At 42.5% G+C, this 22,140-nt stretch overlaps 1 protein-coding gene across 1 annotated transcript in view; it reads right to left on the reverse strand.

Moving 5' to 3' along the window:
* Positions 1 to 11,694: 11,694 nt before the first annotated feature.
* Positions 11,695 to 22,140, reverse strand: part of RIC8B (RIC8 guanine nucleotide exchange factor B) — a 32,107-nt gene continuing 21,661 nt past the window's right edge. The window contains exons 7-10 of the mRNA XM_039725464.1: positions 21,975 to 22,119; positions 21,679 to 21,823; positions 19,785 to 19,904; positions 11,695 to 12,779 (exon numbers count right to left, since the gene is read on the reverse strand). Of these exons, the coding sequence (XP_039581398.1) occupies positions 12,668 to 12,779; positions 19,785 to 19,904; positions 21,679 to 21,823; positions 21,975 to 22,119 (522 nt within the window). The 3' untranslated portion in view covers positions 11,695 to 12,667. The remainder of the gene's footprint in view (positions 12,780 to 19,784; positions 19,905 to 21,678; positions 21,824 to 21,974; positions 22,120 to 22,140) is intronic.

Consider the following 22,140-nt stretch of genomic DNA (forward strand, 5'->3'; position numbering starts at 1 on the left):
TGTGGCCTTTTAGTTGGCTCCTGTGGATGAGGGCAAGCAGGAGGGGATGGTAGTGCTGGGCAAGCTAAATAAGCTCTCAGCCTGTCTGGAGGCAATAAAAACCCAGGGTTATTTAATAGGATTTTATTAAATCCCCAGAGGGGATTTAATAGGCTGAGCAGAGAGGATGGGCAACACAGCTCAGCTGGGTGAGGCCTTGACTTGGATATGGAGCCTGCATGGCTGTGGGAGCTTCTTAGTGACAGATCAGGACACCTGGCATCTTCCCTGTCTTTACAAAAAGTACTTGTGGAGCTGAGGGCGGCGGAAAGCAGCAGCTGAGCTGCTCTGCAGGTGTTTCAGGCCCTGACAGGGTGAAAAGGTGTCTAGGGGGGACCAAGGAGCAGCACTGGGGAGTTGTGGATACAGAAAGCACTTCAACCACCGAACTCTAGGGTTTTCCTTATCCCTTCACCTCTTTTCAGTCTCAGGCTAACTCCTGGATTCATTCAGCTCCATTCCTCAGATCTACAGAAAGCATTTTCCAAGGCTTCTGCCATTTTACTTTGCCATTTTAAAAATGACTTTCTGAATAAGTGAAACAATTAAACAATACAGTAGGACCTACCATGTCAAATTATAAATTAATTGAAAACATTTAACTTTGAGAACAAACCCCATCACACACACACACACACCCTTCACCCTGCAAAAGGCAGCATTAGAAACATTCTTGTATTTAGGTAAAAATGTGAGGCCTAAGCAGTTAAAAGGCAATGTGCTCTAAAGCCTCCCTAATCTATTTTCCTCCAATTCTTTCCACCTCTAAGAAGCTTGTGGAGTTAGTTGTCGATTAACATTCAGGAAGATTGTACTCTGTCTCCAGTTCATTGCTCTCTTGTTGGCTTATTGTTATTCAGAGCCCATTTATTGTAGATGAGCCATTCATTTTCCTCTAATTGGATGGGATTGGATTTCACTTTCATTGTTAGATGCATTGAAAACCCTGGAGGGGCTACAGGGATCAGCCCAGGGCGGGGGAGATTTAACTTAGCACAAAGTTTAGGTTGCAGCTGAAAGAAGCTACAATTTATTTTTTTTTAAATTTTGAGGGTTTTTACATGCAAATGCCTCATGGCTAGATTTGCAAAGTCTCCCCTGTGACCCCAAACACCTTATTGCATAAAATACTTTTGGTATTTTTATATAGTTCCTCACTAAAACACTCATGACATAGGGATTGTTAGGAAGATTTCTGAGCATCAGAGATCCAGCAAGGCCTTTGCACCAATGTCCCTCCTCAGGATCCAACTGGCTGACTCCTTCAAATGTTTGGATTAAATCCTTTCACAGTTCTGGGATTCTGCACTGTAACATCCTCCCCTGACAATCTGCTCAGATTCCTTTGGGGCAATACAAGGGTCTGCGAGAAGAAAGAATTTTCAGAACTGCATGCTGCAGCAGCTGTTCTGTCCCCATCTAAGGACAAGCTGAGGATGGAAGAGCCTGCCCAGCATTGATTCACAGCCTGGCTTTGTGGCAGAGACACAAGTCTGGACCAAATCCCTCTCAGCCATGTCATATCTCACTCTGAAGGGCTGGCAGCAGAGCTAAAAATACACCTGGGTACCCATGTGTGCATGTGTGTGTGTATCTCTCTCAGATTCCTGTGGGGGGGAGCTCCCTTCCCAGCTGGAAACATGGGGTGACCATGGCAAGGGTGGCACAGTCACTCTGGGCTCCTTGATTGCAGCACCTCACCAGGCAGCTCAGGGTTTGCAGTGGGACAGAATAGCCCTCCTTGTTCACCTGGAGAAACATCTGCTGGGAGCAGGCCTCGGGATCTAACTACCAGAGTTAGAGGCAGTATTAAAATTAAACTCAAGGGTTTGATTGTCAGAAAAACTGGTCTGTGATCTGCTGCAGGTTGCTATGGAGTCAGTGTAGAAATGGGAAGCCCTGGAGGATGAGTGATTCCTCCCAAGACAGGTCTCCTGGGTAGGCTGACCTGCTTTCTAGAGCAAAGAAGCCAGGAGATGCCTGCCTTAGGTGCAGCCCTGAGCTCTAGCACATCCCCCAGATGTCCTCTAAGCATCTCTAAACATGATCTGGCAAGGTAAAGCCAGTGACTGTCTTTGTGGGAGAGAAGGAAGATGAAAAGGAGCAGGGAGGAAGTAGAGAAAACCTGCTGTGGTGCATTGGAAGGGTTAACATTCAGCCTCCTGCAGATGTTTGTCTTATGGGGACCTGGGGGCTGCCTGAGCTGGGGTATTTGCATGGGAAATTCACCAGCAAACTGCAATCCTGGAGCCTTTCCCTTGGAGGGGGCCTATTTTGTGCCTCTCTTTTCTTCTAGGACACAGATTTTTATTAAACGTGGGGCTGATGTATCTCTGACATCCTCACTGTGCTAACAGATGCATTTTAAACTGGCCAGCAGGTTTAAAACCACCAGAAGGTACACAGGAAAGGATGGGAACACCCATGTGCCTCCACACAGTGCTGGTGTTACTAGAAGGATGAAACAATTACCAAAGGAACTGTTGAAAAAGAACCTCTGCCCCTGCACACAAGAATAAGCAAAATCGATTTCCTACAAATCTGTGCCCAGATCCTGATAGCAAATAAGCTACCAGCTTGATCCCAAACCCTATTTCCCATTTTATAAAGGCAAAGGGCACGCTTGAACCCTTCCATCCCCTGTTCTTGGCTCCTTTAGTTAAATTTTAGGTGACTTGACACCTCTGAGAAGCCCACATGCAGCAGAAGGAGACTAGCAGAGAGCAGCACAGCCTGGAGGGAGGCAGAGGCACCCACACACCCTGTGTGTTGAAAATAAGAGAGCTAACACCAGCCCCAAAGGTCAGGCTGTGGCTGAGACACAATATACTGACAACCTTAACCACTAAAACTGACAGATCCAGAAATGAGGACAACATCCAAAGGTACCCAAAATTATAAATAAATATCAAAATCAAGAGATAAAGTTTCACCTGCTGCTAGCTGAGATTTTTTTTATTTAGAAGGACTGTGGGAGACACCTTATGTGAAAGGCTTTAACATGAAAATCTGCATTAGAAGTCTCTGGTCAAAAGCACAGACATTTTGAGGGTCTCCAGACCCCTCACAGCACAGGGAACACCAATGGCAGCAGCAGGCAGGGCTGCCCAGGTTCAAAAGTGAGTTGACCAACCAAAGAGCTTCAGATGACATCAAAGTCCACCAGAGATCACAGTCTATCACTTGAATGCCCAATTATGCACATGAAATACTATTTTGAGCATTTTTCAGCTCCATTAAGTCAATTAAAGTTTTACATATCTTCTTGCTACAGAGGTATTTGGTGGTTGTCAACCTCTGGCTCTTGGTGGTTCTTGAGGTCTCCAGGCCCCTATAAAACAGTCTGAAAATTATAATTAAACAAAGCAAGTCTGTGAGCTCAACAGCCACTATCCCAGGCTTGCATCTCCCCTGGAAAATTGTGCTGGTCTGCAAAGAAAAAGTTACAAAAATCCCTCTGCTCTGGCTCCCACACAGCCTCCTCCCATCCTTCCCCTGAGTGTGCTGAGCATCACAAGCACAAACCATCTCCCCGGGTTTTCCAGGCCTCTACAGATCCAGGTTATGGGCAGGGAGCTGGCCATGGTCTCTCCAGCATTGTATGAGGGATCAGTGTCCTTGCTGTGAGTGGCACCTTCACACACTCCCTGTGCAGGGACTTGTTGGCTTTGACCATCACACACCAGCTCTGTGATATCTCCAGCCCCTTTGTTTCCCAAATCATAGGTACAGGTCTTACAGAACTGTGCTGGACGTTTTCCTCTGGAGAATGCTCTCCAACAGCAGCTCCAGCTCAGACACTGCTGAGTTACTTTACCATCATGCTACATGTGCCACACCAGCCTGAGTGTTACTTCTCATAACACGATCTCTTAGTCCAGCAGAGCTCATGTGCTCCCACCTTCAGCCCAGCTGCAGGGGAACCTTTGCCTGCAGAATCACCCCAGCCCACGCCAGTGAACACACCTGTCGTTCCCCACACTCAGAGTTCAGGTCTTTCTCTCTTATTTTTCTCCATTTTTTTCCAGCTGTCAACTACAAAGAAGCAGTGGGATTCACACAATGAGTCACTGTCACAGGCAAGGTTTTCTTCCCAAAGTCCCAGTTGTGGGTGGGAGAATCTCTTAACTCTTCTGTCCTTGGGCACAGCAACCTTTCAGTTTTTCCTGAAAAACCTGAAAAACTGTGGATACAGAACATCAGCCATACAAAATTGCACTCTTCTCTGGAGAAAACCAAAGCCAAACTGGTCAACCCAGAAACACAGCATCACTGGGAGGTATTGGTCTCTAATGGCACAATGTTGTGGTGCATTAGTTTTAGTTGTTCTCTTGCACTGGGTGATTGGGAATTTGCACAGAATAGTTTTATATTGCACTGTATAACTTATGTTATATCATGTGCTTTGTTACCCCTTTTCCCCTGTCACATAGGTGAGGTCTTTCCCTCAGCTGTCCCGGTACCCCCTGGTGGTCTCTCCCCTGGGTTACCCCTCCCCTTGCCACTCCTCACTGGTGTCCCATTGGCTGTGGACCTCTCCCTCTGTCCCCATCCCGGCGGTATAAAAACTTCCTGCCACCAGGGAACGCCCTCTCTCTTTTCTCCCATGGGTTGTCCACATTTCCCCATCACATGGTCTTTCCCTCAGCTGTCCTGGTACCCCGTGGTGGTCCCTCCCCTGGGTTACCCCTCCCCTCGCCACTCCTCACTGGTGTCCCATTGGCTGTGGACCTCTCCATCACCATCCTGGGCGGTATAAAAACTTCCTGCCACCAGGGAACGCCCTCTCTCTTTTCTCCCATGGGTTGTCCACCTGGTGTGTGTCATGGAATAAAGAACATTTCCCACTTGGAGGAGAGCGCTTCTCAATCTTTTACCTTCATCTATGAATTACCGTGTGGCAAGGGTCCATAGCTAGCCTGAGTGGACCCCAACAGCCCAGGAAGAGTTTTACCATGTGAAATCTAGCAAGAATAGTAAAAAATATGGCCTTTTAAAACTCTTTCAAACAATTACAGAAGGAAACGAGAACTTTCTATGCCATTTTAATGTCCTGCTGCTTTAGTAAATATTTGACATGACTGCTCCATTTAATTTCAGGATTTTTTTAAATTTCCTGATTTTGCCTTGTCTTCAGTTACTTATTTTTTCTTCCTTCCATTTTTACAGAATTTTCAGAGGTTAAAGGGAATACATACACACATGCAAAAATTGAGGAACTGAGGAAACAGATAACTCTTTTTTTCCATTTGAGTATCTTTTCCAGATGTTTTTGAATGAGAACAACACACCAGGAAAAAAAGGCCTTGAATGAAAAATAAATTTAAAAAGTGGTGGGAGTAAAGGATGACAGAAGTGGGAAAATGAAAGAGAAGACAGTTCCTCAAAGCAGGATATCCCACCCCAGACTGCATCTCCTCCCACTGCAGAAGCAGAGGTTATTTGCAGGCTCACCAGCCCTCCTGGCCTCACCTGCTGCCAAGGGTTTATTTTCCAGGAAGCCTTTTTCCAGGCCCAGAACAGGCAGTGGGAATGCCTGGACCCTGGTTCTCAGCAGGTGGATACAGCAGCTCTGGTGGCACTGGTGCAGCCAGGCCGTGCTCTCAGGACACCTCTGGGAAACACAAGCCACAGTTACAGAGGCGTTTTGCCTTAGGCCGGGAAAAACTGTCCTCATCTTCCATAATTGTCCAAGAAATGACAATGAACAAATGGCTCCCTGCCACTTGTCACTTTGTTAGGATTTTGCCTCCATGCAAACCAGCTGCCTCATGACCTGGGGAATGAAAACCGCCTGATTCTTGCAGGTTTGCACCCAATATTGCCATTTCCTCACTGCATTAATTCCAGCTGCCCATCCCTGCACCCCTTCCAGCCCTGCTGTTGCTCTCTCCTTGCCTCAGGAGCGGCCCCACGCTGTGAGTCTCACTGGCCGAGCACAAGCCACGGGCACAACCCAGCCCAGCTCCCCAGGGAAGGATCTCCACCATCACCCCACTGCCCTGGTGTGCCACTCTTGCTGCTTTGATGTGAATAATTCCAGCTCCCCTTTTCCCTCCCTGGCACAAAGCTGCCAGAGGCGGCGGCGTGTAAAAGTTGTTGCATCTCCATTAAACTGTACGCGCTCCGCCCGCCGGCCGCACTGCGCTTCAGATAATTCTTTGATGCAATATATTTTCCAGGATAGGCTTTTGTTTTCTTTCTTGGCCGCTCACCCTCTTTCTGTGGTCAGTTTTGCTCATTTCTCTTGTAAGCTGTCTAGAGGCAGAGAAAAGGCTTTCAGTTTTAAGCAGTTTCCTTTTCAGTTCCCCTTTATTGAATTCCAACCTACTTTTTTTTTTTTTTTTAAGCATAGGGACATCATTTATCTTGGACTTTAAGTTGCAGGGGCCTTCAAGGGGCTTCTTTTTTTCTGTCCCAGCTGCATTTGTTGACACACAGTCAATCTGTTTTTTGCCTTCGTTCCCCCTCTTCCCCCCAGCAGGCCATAAAGTATCGACAGCTGTGCCCTTTATTAGCATAGCCATTTTAAGCACAACAAGGGGAAAGAGACTAAATATATTACAGCCATTACCTCTGTCAAAAAGTGACAATTTTAAAACATTTTAGCTTTTCACTGGGAAAGCCGGCAGCACAAAAGAAAGTGCTATAATTTTATTGTAAATGCTTTTTAAATATGGGTCACTTGGCCATAATCAATAGAAAGGATGGAAAAGTTCAAAGCTTGAGAACAGTCCAGGCAGATAGCAGAATTATTTTTTTTTTCAAAAAGGCTTGTCTTTAAAATATGCTAATTGGGACAAAAATACAACAGTGAGAAGCATGCAAAATAAGATCTTGTTCCTGGCGGTTTTGTTTTCTTTACAGCACTGTTCATGCTTTTCCTGTCTACTTGTAAGTGTGTTTTACAACTTGGATGGGAATTATTCCTCCCCAACAGGGTGTTATGAACATTTGGGGACTGAGAAAACAGGAGGGAATCCAGACAGTCACTAGTCTCTTCTCAAAAAGGAAAAAAAAGCACTAATAAACTACTGGTTTTTTCTAATGCCTTTGGAAGTGTGATGTTCCACAGCACGGTGATTTACCAGGCAAACTCACTTCTTGAGCATAAAATAATCATGGGGCCTGAGAATCCTGGTAGTTTAGGTTCAGGTTTGAACTCTTATTGGCAGAAACTTGTATTTTATGTTTCTAGACTGAAGAATTGGGCTTTTTGATTAGACAAGGACTAACACCCACAGTCAGCATCTGTTACAAGCTCTAAAACGTAAAAGAGGGCTAATGGATGTCCTGAAGCCTGCCGATCTTGACTGCTTTTCTTTCAATTTCTAATGGGTTTATTAGGCAAAGAGGAAGGGGCAATCTCAGCAGGGTTTATTTTGTATGGCTTCACCTTCCTCTCCATTTGTTAAATATGGAGTGAACTTAGAAGTCTTTTCTGTTATCTTTCCCTCTCTAGTTACAATTTTTGCTAGAGGTTTCACTTGGGTTTTCAAATTTCAGAACGTATGTAAAACTTGGCTTATACCAAGGCAAATTGTTAAACAGGCTCCCAAAAGCAAAGCTGCTTTAAAGAACCTGTTTAAGCAGGAAGCCCATGAAATCCTGCACACAGCCTTATACAGTACCTGCCAAGAGATGTGATACAGCCTTTGTCTTGCAGTGGCTCCTGGGGGTGTGTATCCCATTGCACTGAGCAATCTCCAAATTTGCAGGAGAGAGCAAGCGAGCATCCTGCTGTGGGAAGAGTGTGGTCCATGGCAAAGGGGAAACTGGAAGGAATTCTCACCACCCATCTTTTGGCAACCAATTTAGCAGTTAAATGTAACCAGCTGGTCTCCCCAGGCTCCCTCTGTAGTCGAGGGAGGGAAAGCAAAGCTCCTGCAGAGGGTCATTCAGTACACCCAAATGAGCCTTACTCTGAATTGTCCTCTCTCTCATCCGTGACTGGAAAAGGACTTAGAAGAGACTACCCGGGTAATTTAGCCAGCTAAGATGGGTGGTCTGAATAATTCCTTCCCCACTAACCTCTAAAAGCCTGCCTAGGTACCCCACAGAGATTGGCATGCTGTCGGAGGGATCGATTCCCAGGCACATCAGCAGCTCAGTGATCTGTGCTCTCGCCTGCTCTGGAGAAAGCCGGGATGCTCAAGGAACTTACCTGGTCCTGTTGGACCCTGCTGCTCCCAGCCAGGACGGAGAGCTGAGCTGACCCTCGTGCTGTCAGATGGTGCTGTAGGACTGCTTGTGGCAATATTTGGGGTTTGGGCTTTTTTCCCTGCCCGACAGTCTGCATCCGCTGTCCTCAAGCCTGGCCAGAGGCCACTGGCATGGCAGCAGCTGCGGGTCAGCCTGGCCCTCAGAGCTGTCTCATGGCAGAACTGAAAGTGGCTCCAATGCTGCCCAGAGAAGACAGGGCTGCTCCTACCTCCTTCCCAAGAAATTAGTTGGGTTCGTTCCTGTGGGACCCTCTCACACAGAGCCAGGAACAGGGCTTGCTCCCAGGGACGACAGCAAGGCACAGAGCACGGGCACCTCCCCGTGAGGGACCGACTGCAACCCCCAGCGCCGCGGGGGCCTGAACCGAGGGCAGCAACCCAGCGCAGGCACAGCCTTCCACAGCAACGGGGAAAAGCAGGAGACTGACAGGACTCACCTGCATTGCTGTGGTAAGAGGAAGAGCCCTGAAAAACGCTCAGCTTTACTACAGCCACCACCTCTTCCCTCACCTCACACCCACCTGGGCCTCACGCCTGCCCTGCTTCCCTCCGGCTCCCAGGCCCGCCTCAGCCCGGCTGGCACCGCTCGGGAAGGACTCCCAGCCCGGGAGCTGCTTTCCAGGCACAGCTGCACGATACATGGAAAAGCCAAAAGGACATCGATTTGCCCCAAAACTCCTGGTCTAAATATTGCATCACCAGAGTGACATGTATTTTGGAGAGAGACAACTTCAGGACAAGCAAAAGCTTTTGCGTGGAGAACAAATGGCCCCTAACACTTTCCATAAGGGCCAGATCCATGCAAGTAACTAAGATGTTAATGTAAGAAGAATTTTCATTTGTAGGACTAAATTTTTTTTCTTTTCTTTTTTCTTTTTTTTTTGTCTAAAAGTGAGCCACATCTTTGCACTACTACTAAATCACTGCTTTTCCATGCTTGACCAGAAGAGGATCTGACCTGGGCAGCTGTTTAACTTGCTGCTCAAAGACCAGCCAAGTCTGGCTCTCAACTGTTTGAACAGTGGAAGAGCCTTTTTACAGGCAGCCTGATTAAAGCACAGGATTTTATTAGCTGTTTTGTGGTAATAAGTTGAAGTACAATGTTGTGGAATGCTCCTTCAGGAGATATGGGATATTGTGTACTTTGGGGTTTACTTTCCTCTTTCTGACTAGGATGCTTAGCAACCCACTAATGCTACGGCTTCATTGTAATGTTCTCTTCCTTAAAGCCACCTCTGACAACTGATTTTTTCACCCATGCAGGAGAAATTTACAATTTGAAGAACTGTAAGAAAAATATGCTATTGCCTGGTTGTTCTGGGGTTTTTTGGTTTTGTTTGTTTTGGTTTCATTTTTTATAAGCCTTTGCAAATTTTCAGGTACTTGGAAAAACTCAAGATACAGGGTAAAAAATCACACACACAGCAATGCTGGACACCCAAAACATCAAAGCTAATGTGGTTTTCCTCTTTGGCAAATTTCTTTAAACTTCTGGTAATTATATCACAACATTTTTAACAGATTGTAAACAACCTTTTTTCCTAAAAACCACTTTTGGGGCACATGAAATTTCAATTAGCATTTGGGAATACCTGCCAGGAAGTTTTCACAAACATCTAAACAAATATGTCTGTATTATTTTACAAAAGAACAAAGTGTTCTGACAAATTTCAGCAATTTCCCATCATCTTTTGTTTCATAACACTAATGGGAAACAAAGAGAAGCAAAGCTTCCAAATAATTGATGAGCTTTAATGAGAACTGTGTTGCTTTGGACTGTTGATGCCAAAGTAAAGACTGAAACACGAGATTTTGGGTTTGGGACTGACTGTGGAAGACATTTTGGGAGTGAAAGGTACATGTCCTTAAAATCCACTGGGTAGCACCTTTATGGTCACCACTAGAAAAACCTACTGACATTTCACTCAGAAGGGAGTAAAATGAGGCATTCCACTTGGAGACCCTTCCCAACACTGCCCAATTTGCCAGTTTAAGCAAGACTCGGCTACCCAAGACCCCAGTTTTGGAAGTTCAACTTTGAAAATAAATTCAGGAGCAATATTTCACAGTACATAAATTCCAGGTAGTTCCTTTTTTTAACCTCACTTTTCTCCAGACTCCCATCCAAGAGAAATCTTACCATGTGCTCTGTTACTCTGAAAACACCAGCCAGCACAAAAGGAAGCAGAGGCATTGCTGATTTGAAGGACCTTTGTCCCAAGATATTCCCAGATCTCCAGCCAGTGCAGCTAAGGTTGGACCTATGTTACATTGCAAAGATAAGCCAGAAAGTCTGCAGCAGCCTTTTCACAAACTATCCCCTTGAAACAAGAGCTACTCTTGCAGTAGTGCAAGTTAATTTATCTACATTTACCTGCACTACAGGCAACCCAGCTATGACAGCCACTCTTGGGCTGGAGGATTCAGGCCTGTGCTAGGTCTTCACTTTTTTCTTTTTAAATGAAGCAGCATCCATGCCTGCAGAACCTTCTACAAGCATGTTTTCCAAGATAAACTAAACAGAACTATTTATTGCAAATGTTGCTGCCCTGTGGCAAATAACAGGAGGCAGAGCACAAGAGCCTTGTGCTATACTGCTTGTAACAAGATCCCTGGAGCCATTATTGTTTTATTAATCTCTTTAGCCAGCTAATTGTAGGAGCATATTCTACAGCTTCTAAAGCAGCAATGGAGATTTTGCTCTTTTTCATGCTCTGTACATAGTGCTCAACAGCAAGAAGCCCACAACTCCCTCCCCAGCCCCAGCTGACACAAGACAGTTCCTTACCAACAGCACCAGGGAAGTTTTGCTCCTTGGGGAGGGATCACAAGTTCTTTGCACCTGTAGGGTACATACACAATACTTGCCTGTGCTGGGCTCAGAGTAGTCAGGGCATGATGCTAAACCCACAATTACATTTTTCAGACCCAGCTTAGATGCAGCCTAGCACATTTTTTGCTCTTGGACAATTGGTCCCTTCCACTTCTGGAGTCATAAAGAAGAAGTATGACATAACATATTACACACGTACCAAGCAAAACATTGCTTTGGCTGGGCAGTGTCCTTTGGAAACACAAACTGAACCACTGAGAGGACAGCAGTGCATTGTTTTTTTCTTTTCAGTTCTTTTGGAAGACTAAGATCATCTACAGAAGCTGCTCACATAAGCAACCACAGCACAATTTCATACAAAATCTCCCTCACAGGGTCTTTGAACATAAACCTCCTTAGTTCAGAGAACCGGTGTCAAGTCACAGGAAACAAAGACAAACTGGAGAACCAACACCGACCTCTGAAACATTCCCAGGGAATGGCATGTTTAAGCTGCACAAAATACAGAATTCAAAACTAGGGCATGGATTATTCTTCATGTAATTCATGCTAGGAGAAACACAGAAAGAAACCAAGCAGGCAAAGAGGCAACAACATCAGTGCAGCACGCCTAAAACTTTAATCTTTGTTTTTAAAGAGTACAGAATTGAAAGTGACACTCTCTTCTCCTTTCTACCCTTCCATTCTCTATTCCATTGCTCCCTAAGTTCTCTCTAAGAGGAAATATTTCTTTGTTGATTAGTTTGACTTCCCTTCGAGTGAGGCACAGCAGTTAATCTCCAAAAGCAGGCCCCAATTCAGTGAAACACTGGCACATGCACTCCAGTCCCCTCCCATTCATGGCATCATTTAAGTGCAATTCTTGAACACCATTTTCAATAGGGATGTTTTTACTCACCCAAAGAGGGGAGGAGGAGGTATATTCGTGTGGTCTTAACCAGGGAGGGAGGGAAGACGTACAAAATCCATCATCTTGTTTCCCAATTTAAAGGCAGTTTTAGAAGCAGTCTGTCACTGACACATTGTTAAAATCTTAAATAGCAGCTTAACTGGAGAAGTTTGTAGCAGTAAGAAACCCCAGGGCACTTCAAAAACAGGAGCTTTGAAATCACTGCTCAATGCCAGCTAAAGCAGCCTCATAAGGTCAATCAGACTTCTAAGTCTAAACACCCTCTGCTCCTTATGCCATTAAGTAAACACACTTCATGAATACAATTATATAAAGAGGAAGACTGGCAAGACAATACAAAAGGTTATCAAGAATGGGAAAACCTACAGAGTTCAGAAAACAGGATTCTGGAAAATGAAAGTGGACTTTATTTTACACTGTAGGCTTTCACTTTTTATCCTTTTAAAATACATTTAATTTTAAATTAATAAAGATCATAAACTAATAAACTGATATGTTCTCTAAACAGACATAATAAAAATTCAGACATTACAGCACAGGACCCATCATTTAAATATGCCAATAATAGAACAGTTAAAGTGATGCTGGCTAATGTGAGGATAACAGATGTGGCTCTAAGGAGAAGTGTGGATTACAGGAGAACAGAGTAAAGCAGGTGATGCCTTAGTCTGAATCTGAGCTCTCTTGCTTGCTGGTCTGGTACTGGCTGACTGCTTCCTCCAAAGGAGCCATTGTCCCATCCGGCCGCACTCCCATTGGCTTTATGAGCTCATCTCTGTGAGGGATTGAAAAAAAGAATCCATATTAGCATGTGCACACATATCAATTCCCATGTGTATAATACAGTCACATACAGTATATTGTTTGGCACATAATGAGCCTTTAAAAGGAAGTTATTCCTGCTAAAGCCCTCTGTTTTCAAGAAAAAGGCACAAAAAATCTTCCCAAATAGGTGGGAGGGGAAGAGCAGGACAGATAAAGACTTCATTCATGTAGACTAAACCTACTTAGCCAATTAAAGACACCATGAAAAGTCAGTGCCTAATAAGCTCAAGACAAGGAGCAGGTTCACTGTTTTGGATACACAAACTAGCTTTTCTTCTGAGAATTCTCTAACAGCCAGCTCTTCCTAAAATTTCACCTGCCATTCTGGCTAATACATGCCCAAGCAATTAAAACAATGATTTGATACATATTCATCTTGTTGAAAGAAATAAATCAGTTAAGAGAACAGACTCTGCCTACACTACTACTAGGGGTGTGTTAAGGACTTGCTGATTCATTTAAAAATAGCTGACTGATTCTAATACTATTGCTTTTGTTTGTGGCAGTTTAATTATAGGATTTACAGCCATTTTAATCTCTTCAAAGCTCCAAAGGCCGCTCAGCGGTTAATCCAATTATATCTACTCCAAAAGCTACAGCCTCATCTAAGAGATGATTAATTATTGATTAAGCCAATCAAAAAGTATTAGCAAAGATTTATTTAATCCTTACTTTTTATCACCTCATTTATATGTGGATTATGGCAAAAGCTGTAAGGGCAAAGATAACATTTTGATTTTATGCTGAAAAAAAAGGGAAAATACCTCTGAATATTCAGGAGTCACCTTAAATAAAGGAGCAGAGGTTTGATGTTAATTTACCCCTTGGTTGAAAGGCAGCCCAGTAGAACTGTCAATTTAACATATATCTACCCCCCTCTCAAGCCACGGACAGTAAAACTGCAACACTTGGTGGGGAAGCAAAGCCATCTCACCAGTTCTCTGCCTGGTCTGCACTACTACCTTGGCTGACAAAAGGGACAATTCCTTGTACAAAACTGGCAATCAATCCAACCTTGATGCACCCACAGGAACAGCAGGAAAGGCAACATCCTGAGCACATGGCATGCATATGCTAGACACTGTACAGTCAAGATGAAGTTAGATCACATCTTAAAACGAGCAAGATAAATGCAGCTGTTTGTGCAGATGTGACAATCAGATCCTACAGTGATAAACTCACAAATACCACACGAGAAACAATTGCTGTGGCTTGGCTGACCAGGTCTGGGGGGAAGCCTGAGGCCAGGGAAGGAGGTTTGCAAGACCAGGTCAAACAGCACAGGCCAGGCTCTCCCTCAGTGCAGAAGAGGAGGATCCATCTTTAAACAGACTGGAAAGAGTTTGCCATTGCTTCAGGATTGCTAGTGAGTCCCCTTCCTTCTGGCAGTGCAATCCATAGTTTGCAGATTCTGCCCAAGTGACAGCACTCAGACAATCTCTTAAGATGTGTGGAAAAGACACCTCTGAGCCCTTGAAATCAGATTCAAATGGGCTCAAAACATGAAGACTGCAAATCTGGCATCCAAAGAGAACTAGTGCAGATTCTGCCCAAGCGACAGCACTCAGAAAATATCTTAAAGATGTGTGGAAAAGACACCTCTGAGCCCTTGAAATCAGATTCAAATGGGCTCAAAACATGAAGACTGCAAATCTGGCATCCAAAGAGAACTATAACCCTGCCTGCTGTAGGGGCTCCCCAAAGGCAAAATTGGAATGCTTTGTCTAATAGAAAAGACTTTTTTCCCCACAGAGAAAAAAATCCTATAAATCTAAGGTCTTTTTGGTTTTGAAACTTAAAACATCATACAAAACAAGTAACCTCTAAAATGCAAAAATGCAGCCATGAAGAACAGAATCACCATTGCTTGCCCTTCAATAAAGCTGAAAGGATCCTAGATTTTTGTTTTAAAAATCCCAAAGTGTACTCTTAAGTGGCAACATTTAATACTATAGCCAGAAGTCAAGGAACAACTTAATTTTCTAGTCATTTACCATTTATTTTTGGTAATAAATGAATTGTAATGTCTAATAAACGATAAATAATTTGTGCATGAAATAGGAAAGAGAAACACACGAAAACAAGGTCCCAAGGTCCCTTTATGTGGAGATCTCCCTCTCCTCCCAATAATTCTTAGGACTCTAAATATTGCCAAGAAGTCCCATCTCATTATTTGTCAATTATAAAGGCAAAGCTCTTTCTCTGAGGCTTCCCTTTTCCAGCCTCACTTTCACATCCCACTTTAGCTTTTGGCTTTAACCACGGGAGCCACACTGAGCTGAGCTCACACTGCATGGAGTAACAAGGATGCTTATCAAGTACCTTTCTGTTCCTGCCTGAGCTTCCTGCTTTGCAAGTCCCTGAGCAGGATGGGAGAGGGCTGGTAGGGGTTTGCTGTTCTCTGCACTAGGAGGCTGAATTCCACACATCCTGCCTCAGACAAGTGCTACCCAGTAGAACTGAACTGTGTGAAGACAGAAATATGCCAAGCCACCAAAGGAAGAAGGAGGAGAAACAAGGATCAGCCTATTTTGTTTCTAACCACAATCTAGACCTCAACTGTGCTTTGACACCCTGGGCTACCTGAGGATGTGCTCACTGTCCACAGGGAGAGAGAGACAAGGTGGGAAAGAAAGTGCCAGGAACTGACCAGCAGAGCCTCAGAAAACAGGTCACTGTCCAGAAACTGGATGTTTATAGCACATCCATAGGGCAGAACATTGCTGGCCTCAGCCCAGTAGATGGCAGTGGGAATTCTTCCATATCTATGAAGTTCCATACAAGCACACAATGTGTATGTGTATTTATACATGTTTGAACATCCTTAGGTGACCTTCCACGTACTCAAACACATCTTGTAACACTCATTTTTCTAATGCAAATAAAGCATTCTATTCAAGTGTACTTAGGAACACACCATAATTAAACAGTTGGTAAAATGCATTATCTTCTTCCACTTGCAGATCTCCCAAGAGTCCCTTCAAATATACCCATACAAGTTCAGCCTTCCTGCTTGCCGTTTAGCTTGACAATGACTCAAAAATCATTGCCTTGCTTTGAAGGGTGGCTCTCTCCTGCCCGCTGTCTGTGCTGCAGGGCAGCACTGCCACACAGAATTAATGATGGTGTCTGTAATCAAACAGCCATCATGTAAACACCAGCCTGCCCCTTTGATAAAACAGCGTCTTGGGGACCTATTCACCTCCTTATAATTGAGTGCCACATAATAGTTCCGATCCTTTCAGGGAACATTATTTTGTTCTATGATTAGAAAGGGGAAGAAAAAAACAAACTCGATGTAGCATTGCCTTCTTCATTGATCCTATGATTAATTTTGTGTTTTTAATGAGTACGGTACCTTATTTAGACAGGTTCTCTTACTTGTTTTGTTGACTTCTGTTCAATGTACAACAAAACCCAAGCTGTGATAATTGGAGACCATTTTATCAGCAAAAGGATTCTTGCTATTAATACAAGGTTGGCTTGGAAAAAGCATCCTGACATTCTAAATTAGTCAATTAATATACAATTCTACCTACCATTTATAATAGAAAAAATGTTAGCATTTTTCCCAGACATTTTAATTAACGGAGTATCTCCAATAATCCATTATATGGACAGAATATCCCACAACTCTGACTTCAGGTGGCTAACTAGATGTTTTGCAAAAAAAAAAAAAAAAAAAAAAAAAGTCCTTGCAGATCATGTGCAGAGGACACTGACTTACAGTCATCAAACAGTTCTCAAAGAGCCAACAAGACACTACTGCAGACAAAACCTACAGAGTTGTATCAGGGCCAAGTTCAGGCATCCAGGATCAGCCTAAGTTGTATATACATCTCCCAAGAAATGCAGTAATCAAGACTTCTCATGTTAATTTATACTTATAATTTGTATATATTTAATTATTTTTTTAAAGTAATCTCACTCGGCCATATTTGATCAAATTACTGATTTCTATAAAAGCCTTTGTAGAATCCAACTTTATGTTAAAATATTGGCACAGGGGAAATGGGTTCATAACGATATTTAGCTTTCCTACAGGTATTTTGAGAAATCAAAACTGGGTGATTAATTTTAATTTAGCCTTGTTGATGGTTGATTGCCTCATGAACAGGCACAAACACCAATAACCTAAAAGAGTAGAAAAGTTTGGGAAGTATGACCTGAAATGACCAAAAGCATCAATCAGTTTTACATGATCTCAAAAAGTTTCTATTTTTCAGTGCCAGTGTTGAAAATAAAAATAAACCTAAAAAGCAAAAATCCACTGGTATACTAGAGAACTAGGAAAAAGATGTCCCTTTGAACTTATAGCTTCAATAAACCTTTACAAAGGGTACAGTGCAAACATTCAGCAGCCATCAATGAAGGCTATAATTTCCCAATGAAGTAGTACTGCCTGGATAATTTGTTTTTCTGAGTTCTCTTACTCAGCCAGTCAAAGTCAAATCTGAAGTGCCTCAGTAACAAACTGGCCTAATTATTCTCATCAGTCAGGGAAGGAAGTTGACAAGTTTGTCAGTCCTTCAACTTTTTTTTTTCCATACTTTTCTTCAATAGAAGTGTGGCAGCTCCTTACAGCTTAGCTTCCACTGCTGGGACCATACCAGTGAACTAAGCAAACCTGTTTTGCTGTACATCACACAAGTTTACTCTAAGCTCCTGTTCAGGTTGCATTAAATTATATAAACTTGCTCAAGAGGAGAAGTAGTTGTTTGCTCCTGTTCAACTTCCTCCCCTCTATAAGCAAAGCACTGCATCAAACTGAAGCTGTTCATGGCATATTTCCTTCCTATGATGACAAGAGAGAGAAGCAGAAGCAGGAAACCTGCCACGAGCTCTCTGCCTCAAAGGAAGACTCAAACCCCAGAATCAACCAAAAACTCCAACCAAGCAACCTCTGCTTTGCATCTGTAGGGTGCAAACCAAGGGTAAGAAGTGCATTCCATGTAGATTTAAGTCTGCAAACTCCCAGCACTCCTCAAGCTGGAGGCAGCACAAGTGTCCTATTTCAAAACCATGGAGGGACTCCCACTACTACCAGCATGGCACTAACTGCTCCTTGTATGCAAGACTGGCAACTTCCCATGTTGTTTAACATCTGCAGGGCCCACAATTGCACTCAATTACATTCATGAAAAACATCCCACAACCTCCCCATTCCAAGTTTTATTTTCTTTTTCCTTCCTGCCAGCATTTCCTCCTCCCCTATTTTTAGTAAAACAGAGAGTGTGGGAAGAACAGTGAAATGATTTTATTGATGTTATCACAGCACCTAAAGGGGTCACATCAACAACACTGTCCCACAGTAACCACAATACTAAACAAACAAACAAAAACCCTACCACAGAGTGCCAGCCCTGAAGCAGCGTAAGTGCTATAAAAGAGATTGCAGGTGGATGTAAGGGGCACAGAAAGCTCAAGGTGACAGCAGTGCTGCTGGCCAAGAGGATAAGTGGTGACACAGGGCAGCAGCTGCTCAGTCATTGTCAGCCTGTGGCAGGCACTGCAGCAGGTGCCTCCAACCCTCCAAACTGAAAGGGCTCTTGTGCCACAGTAACCATTGGGAGTTTTTGTGTAATTGCTGCAGCGACAGCAACTGCCTTCAGTCTCAGCTTGTCTGCAGCCTCAATCTTACTTTCAAAGAATGTTTTAGACCATTTAGTAATTTCATTGTGGTACCCTTAATGCTCAGCATCTTAATTCTCCAGCTTAACATAGCAATGATTCAATTTTACAGAGTAGTTCAATTAAGATTACATGTGCATTGCATTTTCTTCTCTTTCCTAAGAAGACTGTGACAAGGTACAGTTGCCTTCCATGCAAATAATGTCAAAAAATATCCAATTACTTCATTGGCTGTCTCAGATCTGTTGTTCTAAGTTCCTTCCCTGCTTTCAATCCTGCCTGTAATTCAGTTTTTAACAGCTAATGTAAAATCCAGATTCTCCTGTATCTTTTGCTATACATCTCTGCTAAGGATTAGGAATAAAGATGTGTTTTGCTGAATTTCTCTCAATACATCTTGTTAACTGACTATCTATAGACTCTCACAAAACAAGCACATTTCTAGCTGCTGAGTTTTTTCCACATTTGAAGAATAGATGCCCTTAAATATTTACCTCCTACAGCTCAGTTCAATGGCAAATTAGTACCACGTAAGTGTTTCTCAAGAATGTAACTTTACTTAGGAACTAAAAAAAATACAAGCAATCACTCCAATGTGGCTTGAAGTATGGGGAAAGAAAAACCAGTAAATTCTAGGCATATTGAGCTAAAGAGCAAAAAGACTAGAGATAACAGCACAGGTCCATGTTCTCTCATACACAGAAAGTTATGAACTGTACATAATACTCTCTGTGTCAATACTGTAACACCATTATGTCGCACTAAGTCCCCATTTCTTTCATGGCATTACCTTTGTCACATAAAACAAATTACAAAGGCTGATTTGTAATCCAGTCCACACTTAACCTAATCAATCCACAGTAAGTCTTAACTGTAAATTCCCTTTTAATTGCTCCACTATACAATTTATTGTTTCTGACAACAACTATTTTCACACTGTATTTGCTCTTCATATAAGCAGCAGGCATAAGTAATTACAATGAGATGCTGCTGCTCATTAACTTGGGGAAAATAACCATGTTTGTCTTGAGCCTAGATTGTGTCCTGTACTTTAAAAGAAGACATTCTCTTCATTACCATCAGCCTGTCTATTCAGGAGGCAGGTCCACTCATCACCACATCTTCCCAATTCTGCCCAAAAAAGAGGTTTCCTCTGAAGTCCTGCAACATATCATTCTTTTCTTTGAAGTGCTAAACATTTTATCTGCATTTAAAGTGGTCCTAATCCTACAAAGAAGTAGATTCTAGCACTATTTTGAAGCACTAGACCTTAGTAAAGAGCCAGGATACAAGCTGCCTCTCAAAAGCAGCTATAATACAATACCTGGAAAGTTTATCAAACATATTGACAAGCTTCATAGCTTCATATTCTTTTTGCTCTTCTGTCATTTCATCCATGGGATTGGGCATTGGTTCCTCTAAGTGACCAGTGATAAGGTTAATGCTGGAGGTGAAAAAACAACACAGTTTACATTTCTGCAGGAATAGGTACATTTACTATCTTCTTAACAGCAGGAAACAGGAAGAACTCACAGAAACCATCAAGACTAAAACTGTCTGAACTGCACACAAAAGGTTTTGTTATAAATAGACAAGATTCATATTTATACTGTATTTTCTCATGAATCGTGACTGAATCTTTGTGTGGATTCACTGTACTAACATTGTCAGTGCTCAAAAATGCACAGGCTGGTAGCTTTTGTTGTTGGAACCCAGAGGAGAACAGTTTGAAACCAGGGGAATGATGACGGTAACAACGATAATGTCATTAGTACTAATGACATAAATAGGAACTGGATGACAGATACATGTCTGAAACTAATTCTGTACAGGCTTAATTTTAAAAATATAGACAGGTTCCAGTTAATTTTCCATTAAATTAGTTGAGTGTTGCCCTTCCATGATGATGATTTTTTTCTCAAACCAGATTAAGTTACTTTGAGCATTTACAAAGCCAGCTTTATTTTCACTGCTAATACAAGTGAACAGTGATACAGATATTGTAACAAAAGCAGATAAGTAGTTTTAAAGAAAACTTTCAGGGCACATTATCCTTTCAAATATTTTAATCACAGGTATTTAACAGCAATATAGAAAATCAGATGCATAAGTCAACTGACAGTTATCTTGAATGTTTCATGTAAGTGTTAGCTTTTAACTAAATGGATGTTATAGTTTTACATATATGCATATAAATGAATGCCAGGCTTTTGAAAGAAGAGCAGAGAGGAAACAGCAAGAAAAAAATCCCTAAATACAGAAATAAAGAGAGACCTCCTGGTTTACAGCTAATTTCTTAGCATAGAAGCAACGTCACTCCTAAGTCTCATACATTTAATCCTGTCCTTTGTTCATGTACTTTAATAGGAATCTTTCAATAAACCACAAGCACCCACCATACACCTAATCATGTCTGTGTAATTGAAGGATAACAGAGTAAAACAGAAGAATAATGTTAACATTTCAGATGTCCACTGTCAACAATTTCAGAACATCTTTAAAATGGCATCAAATCCTAGATGTAACATGACAAACTAAAACCTCTAGCATCCAATCAATTGCAACTCATAAAAATCAACAGAGCTTCTACATGGTCACTGAATTCTTTAAACAAATATACTGGATTCCTGCTGCATGACTTCTATACAAGTTATTTTGCTCCTCCCATATTTACATATGTGACCTACTTGGTTTTTTAGGAAAATATTAGGTAGTCTGAAAAATTCCAGGCAATCTGAAACTCGGTCAAAATCAAAACTAAACCTACTGGTTTTCTCCTTTTTAACAAAGCTCTGGCTAAAACCTTTAGCCATACCTGATACCATACCCCACAAACTATATTTAGCAGCTTGGCAAACTTCATGTGAGTTCCTCAAAAATCCAGGACAAAACCCATCCTTGCTAAGTTTGCTACTATTTTTTTTTCCTATCACTTAAAAATGTCTTTCCACACTTGAATTTTAAGTAGTTATTCAGATATTAAATTATTCTCATAGTAACTTTTTTCTCCCCTGCAACCATATATGACTACATGGTAGTCACTATTAGAGGCTGGTTTCTCAATAACTGGACCATGAAATCAGCAGAAGACAGGAGTCAGTAGAAGCACATATCATTGCAAAAGTGGCCTCTCTGAAAAAGGTAAAAAAACCCCCCAAAATTACATCAAAAGAATCCAAAATGCAACAGGATATGTGACATTGAAAACAATACTATACTTTGGCTTTGCAGATTTGTATTCTTCTGTGTCTGTATCCTCATCATCCGAGTACCAATGATCTCCTCTTCCTCCTGCTAGCAGGCCCCTGGCTGCTAGCAATCCTGCTGCGTTACCATAGCCTGTGTATTTCAACAAGCTGTCCACTGCAAAAAGGGCACACAAATTATTCAGCTGCACTCAGCTACAAAACAAACCCTACCAGAGTGCTACAAGAATTGGGAGTTACGGCAACAGGCAAATATACCAATTACAGCAAGACCTGACACAAAAGGGAGAAGAAAAAGTAATTTTTACCTCTCTCTTTACAAAGAACAAAAAGAAATTCTGCTGCAATCTGCTTTACTCCAAGGTCAACGTGTGTCATAAGGCGCACGAGCTTGTTCCTCACTGTTGTGCCAACTTCAGGACGGTTTGAGACGTCCCTTAATGGGGGCAGTACCTGGCAGCACACAAGAAAGGG

The sequence above is a fragment of the Passer montanus genome, unplaced genomic scaffold (assembly GCF_014805655.1).
Source record: "Passer montanus isolate IOZ18808 unplaced genomic scaffold, ASM1480565v1 scaffold55, whole genome shotgun sequence".
Lineage (NCBI taxonomy): Eukaryota > Metazoa > Chordata > Aves > Passeriformes > Passeridae > Passer > Passer montanus.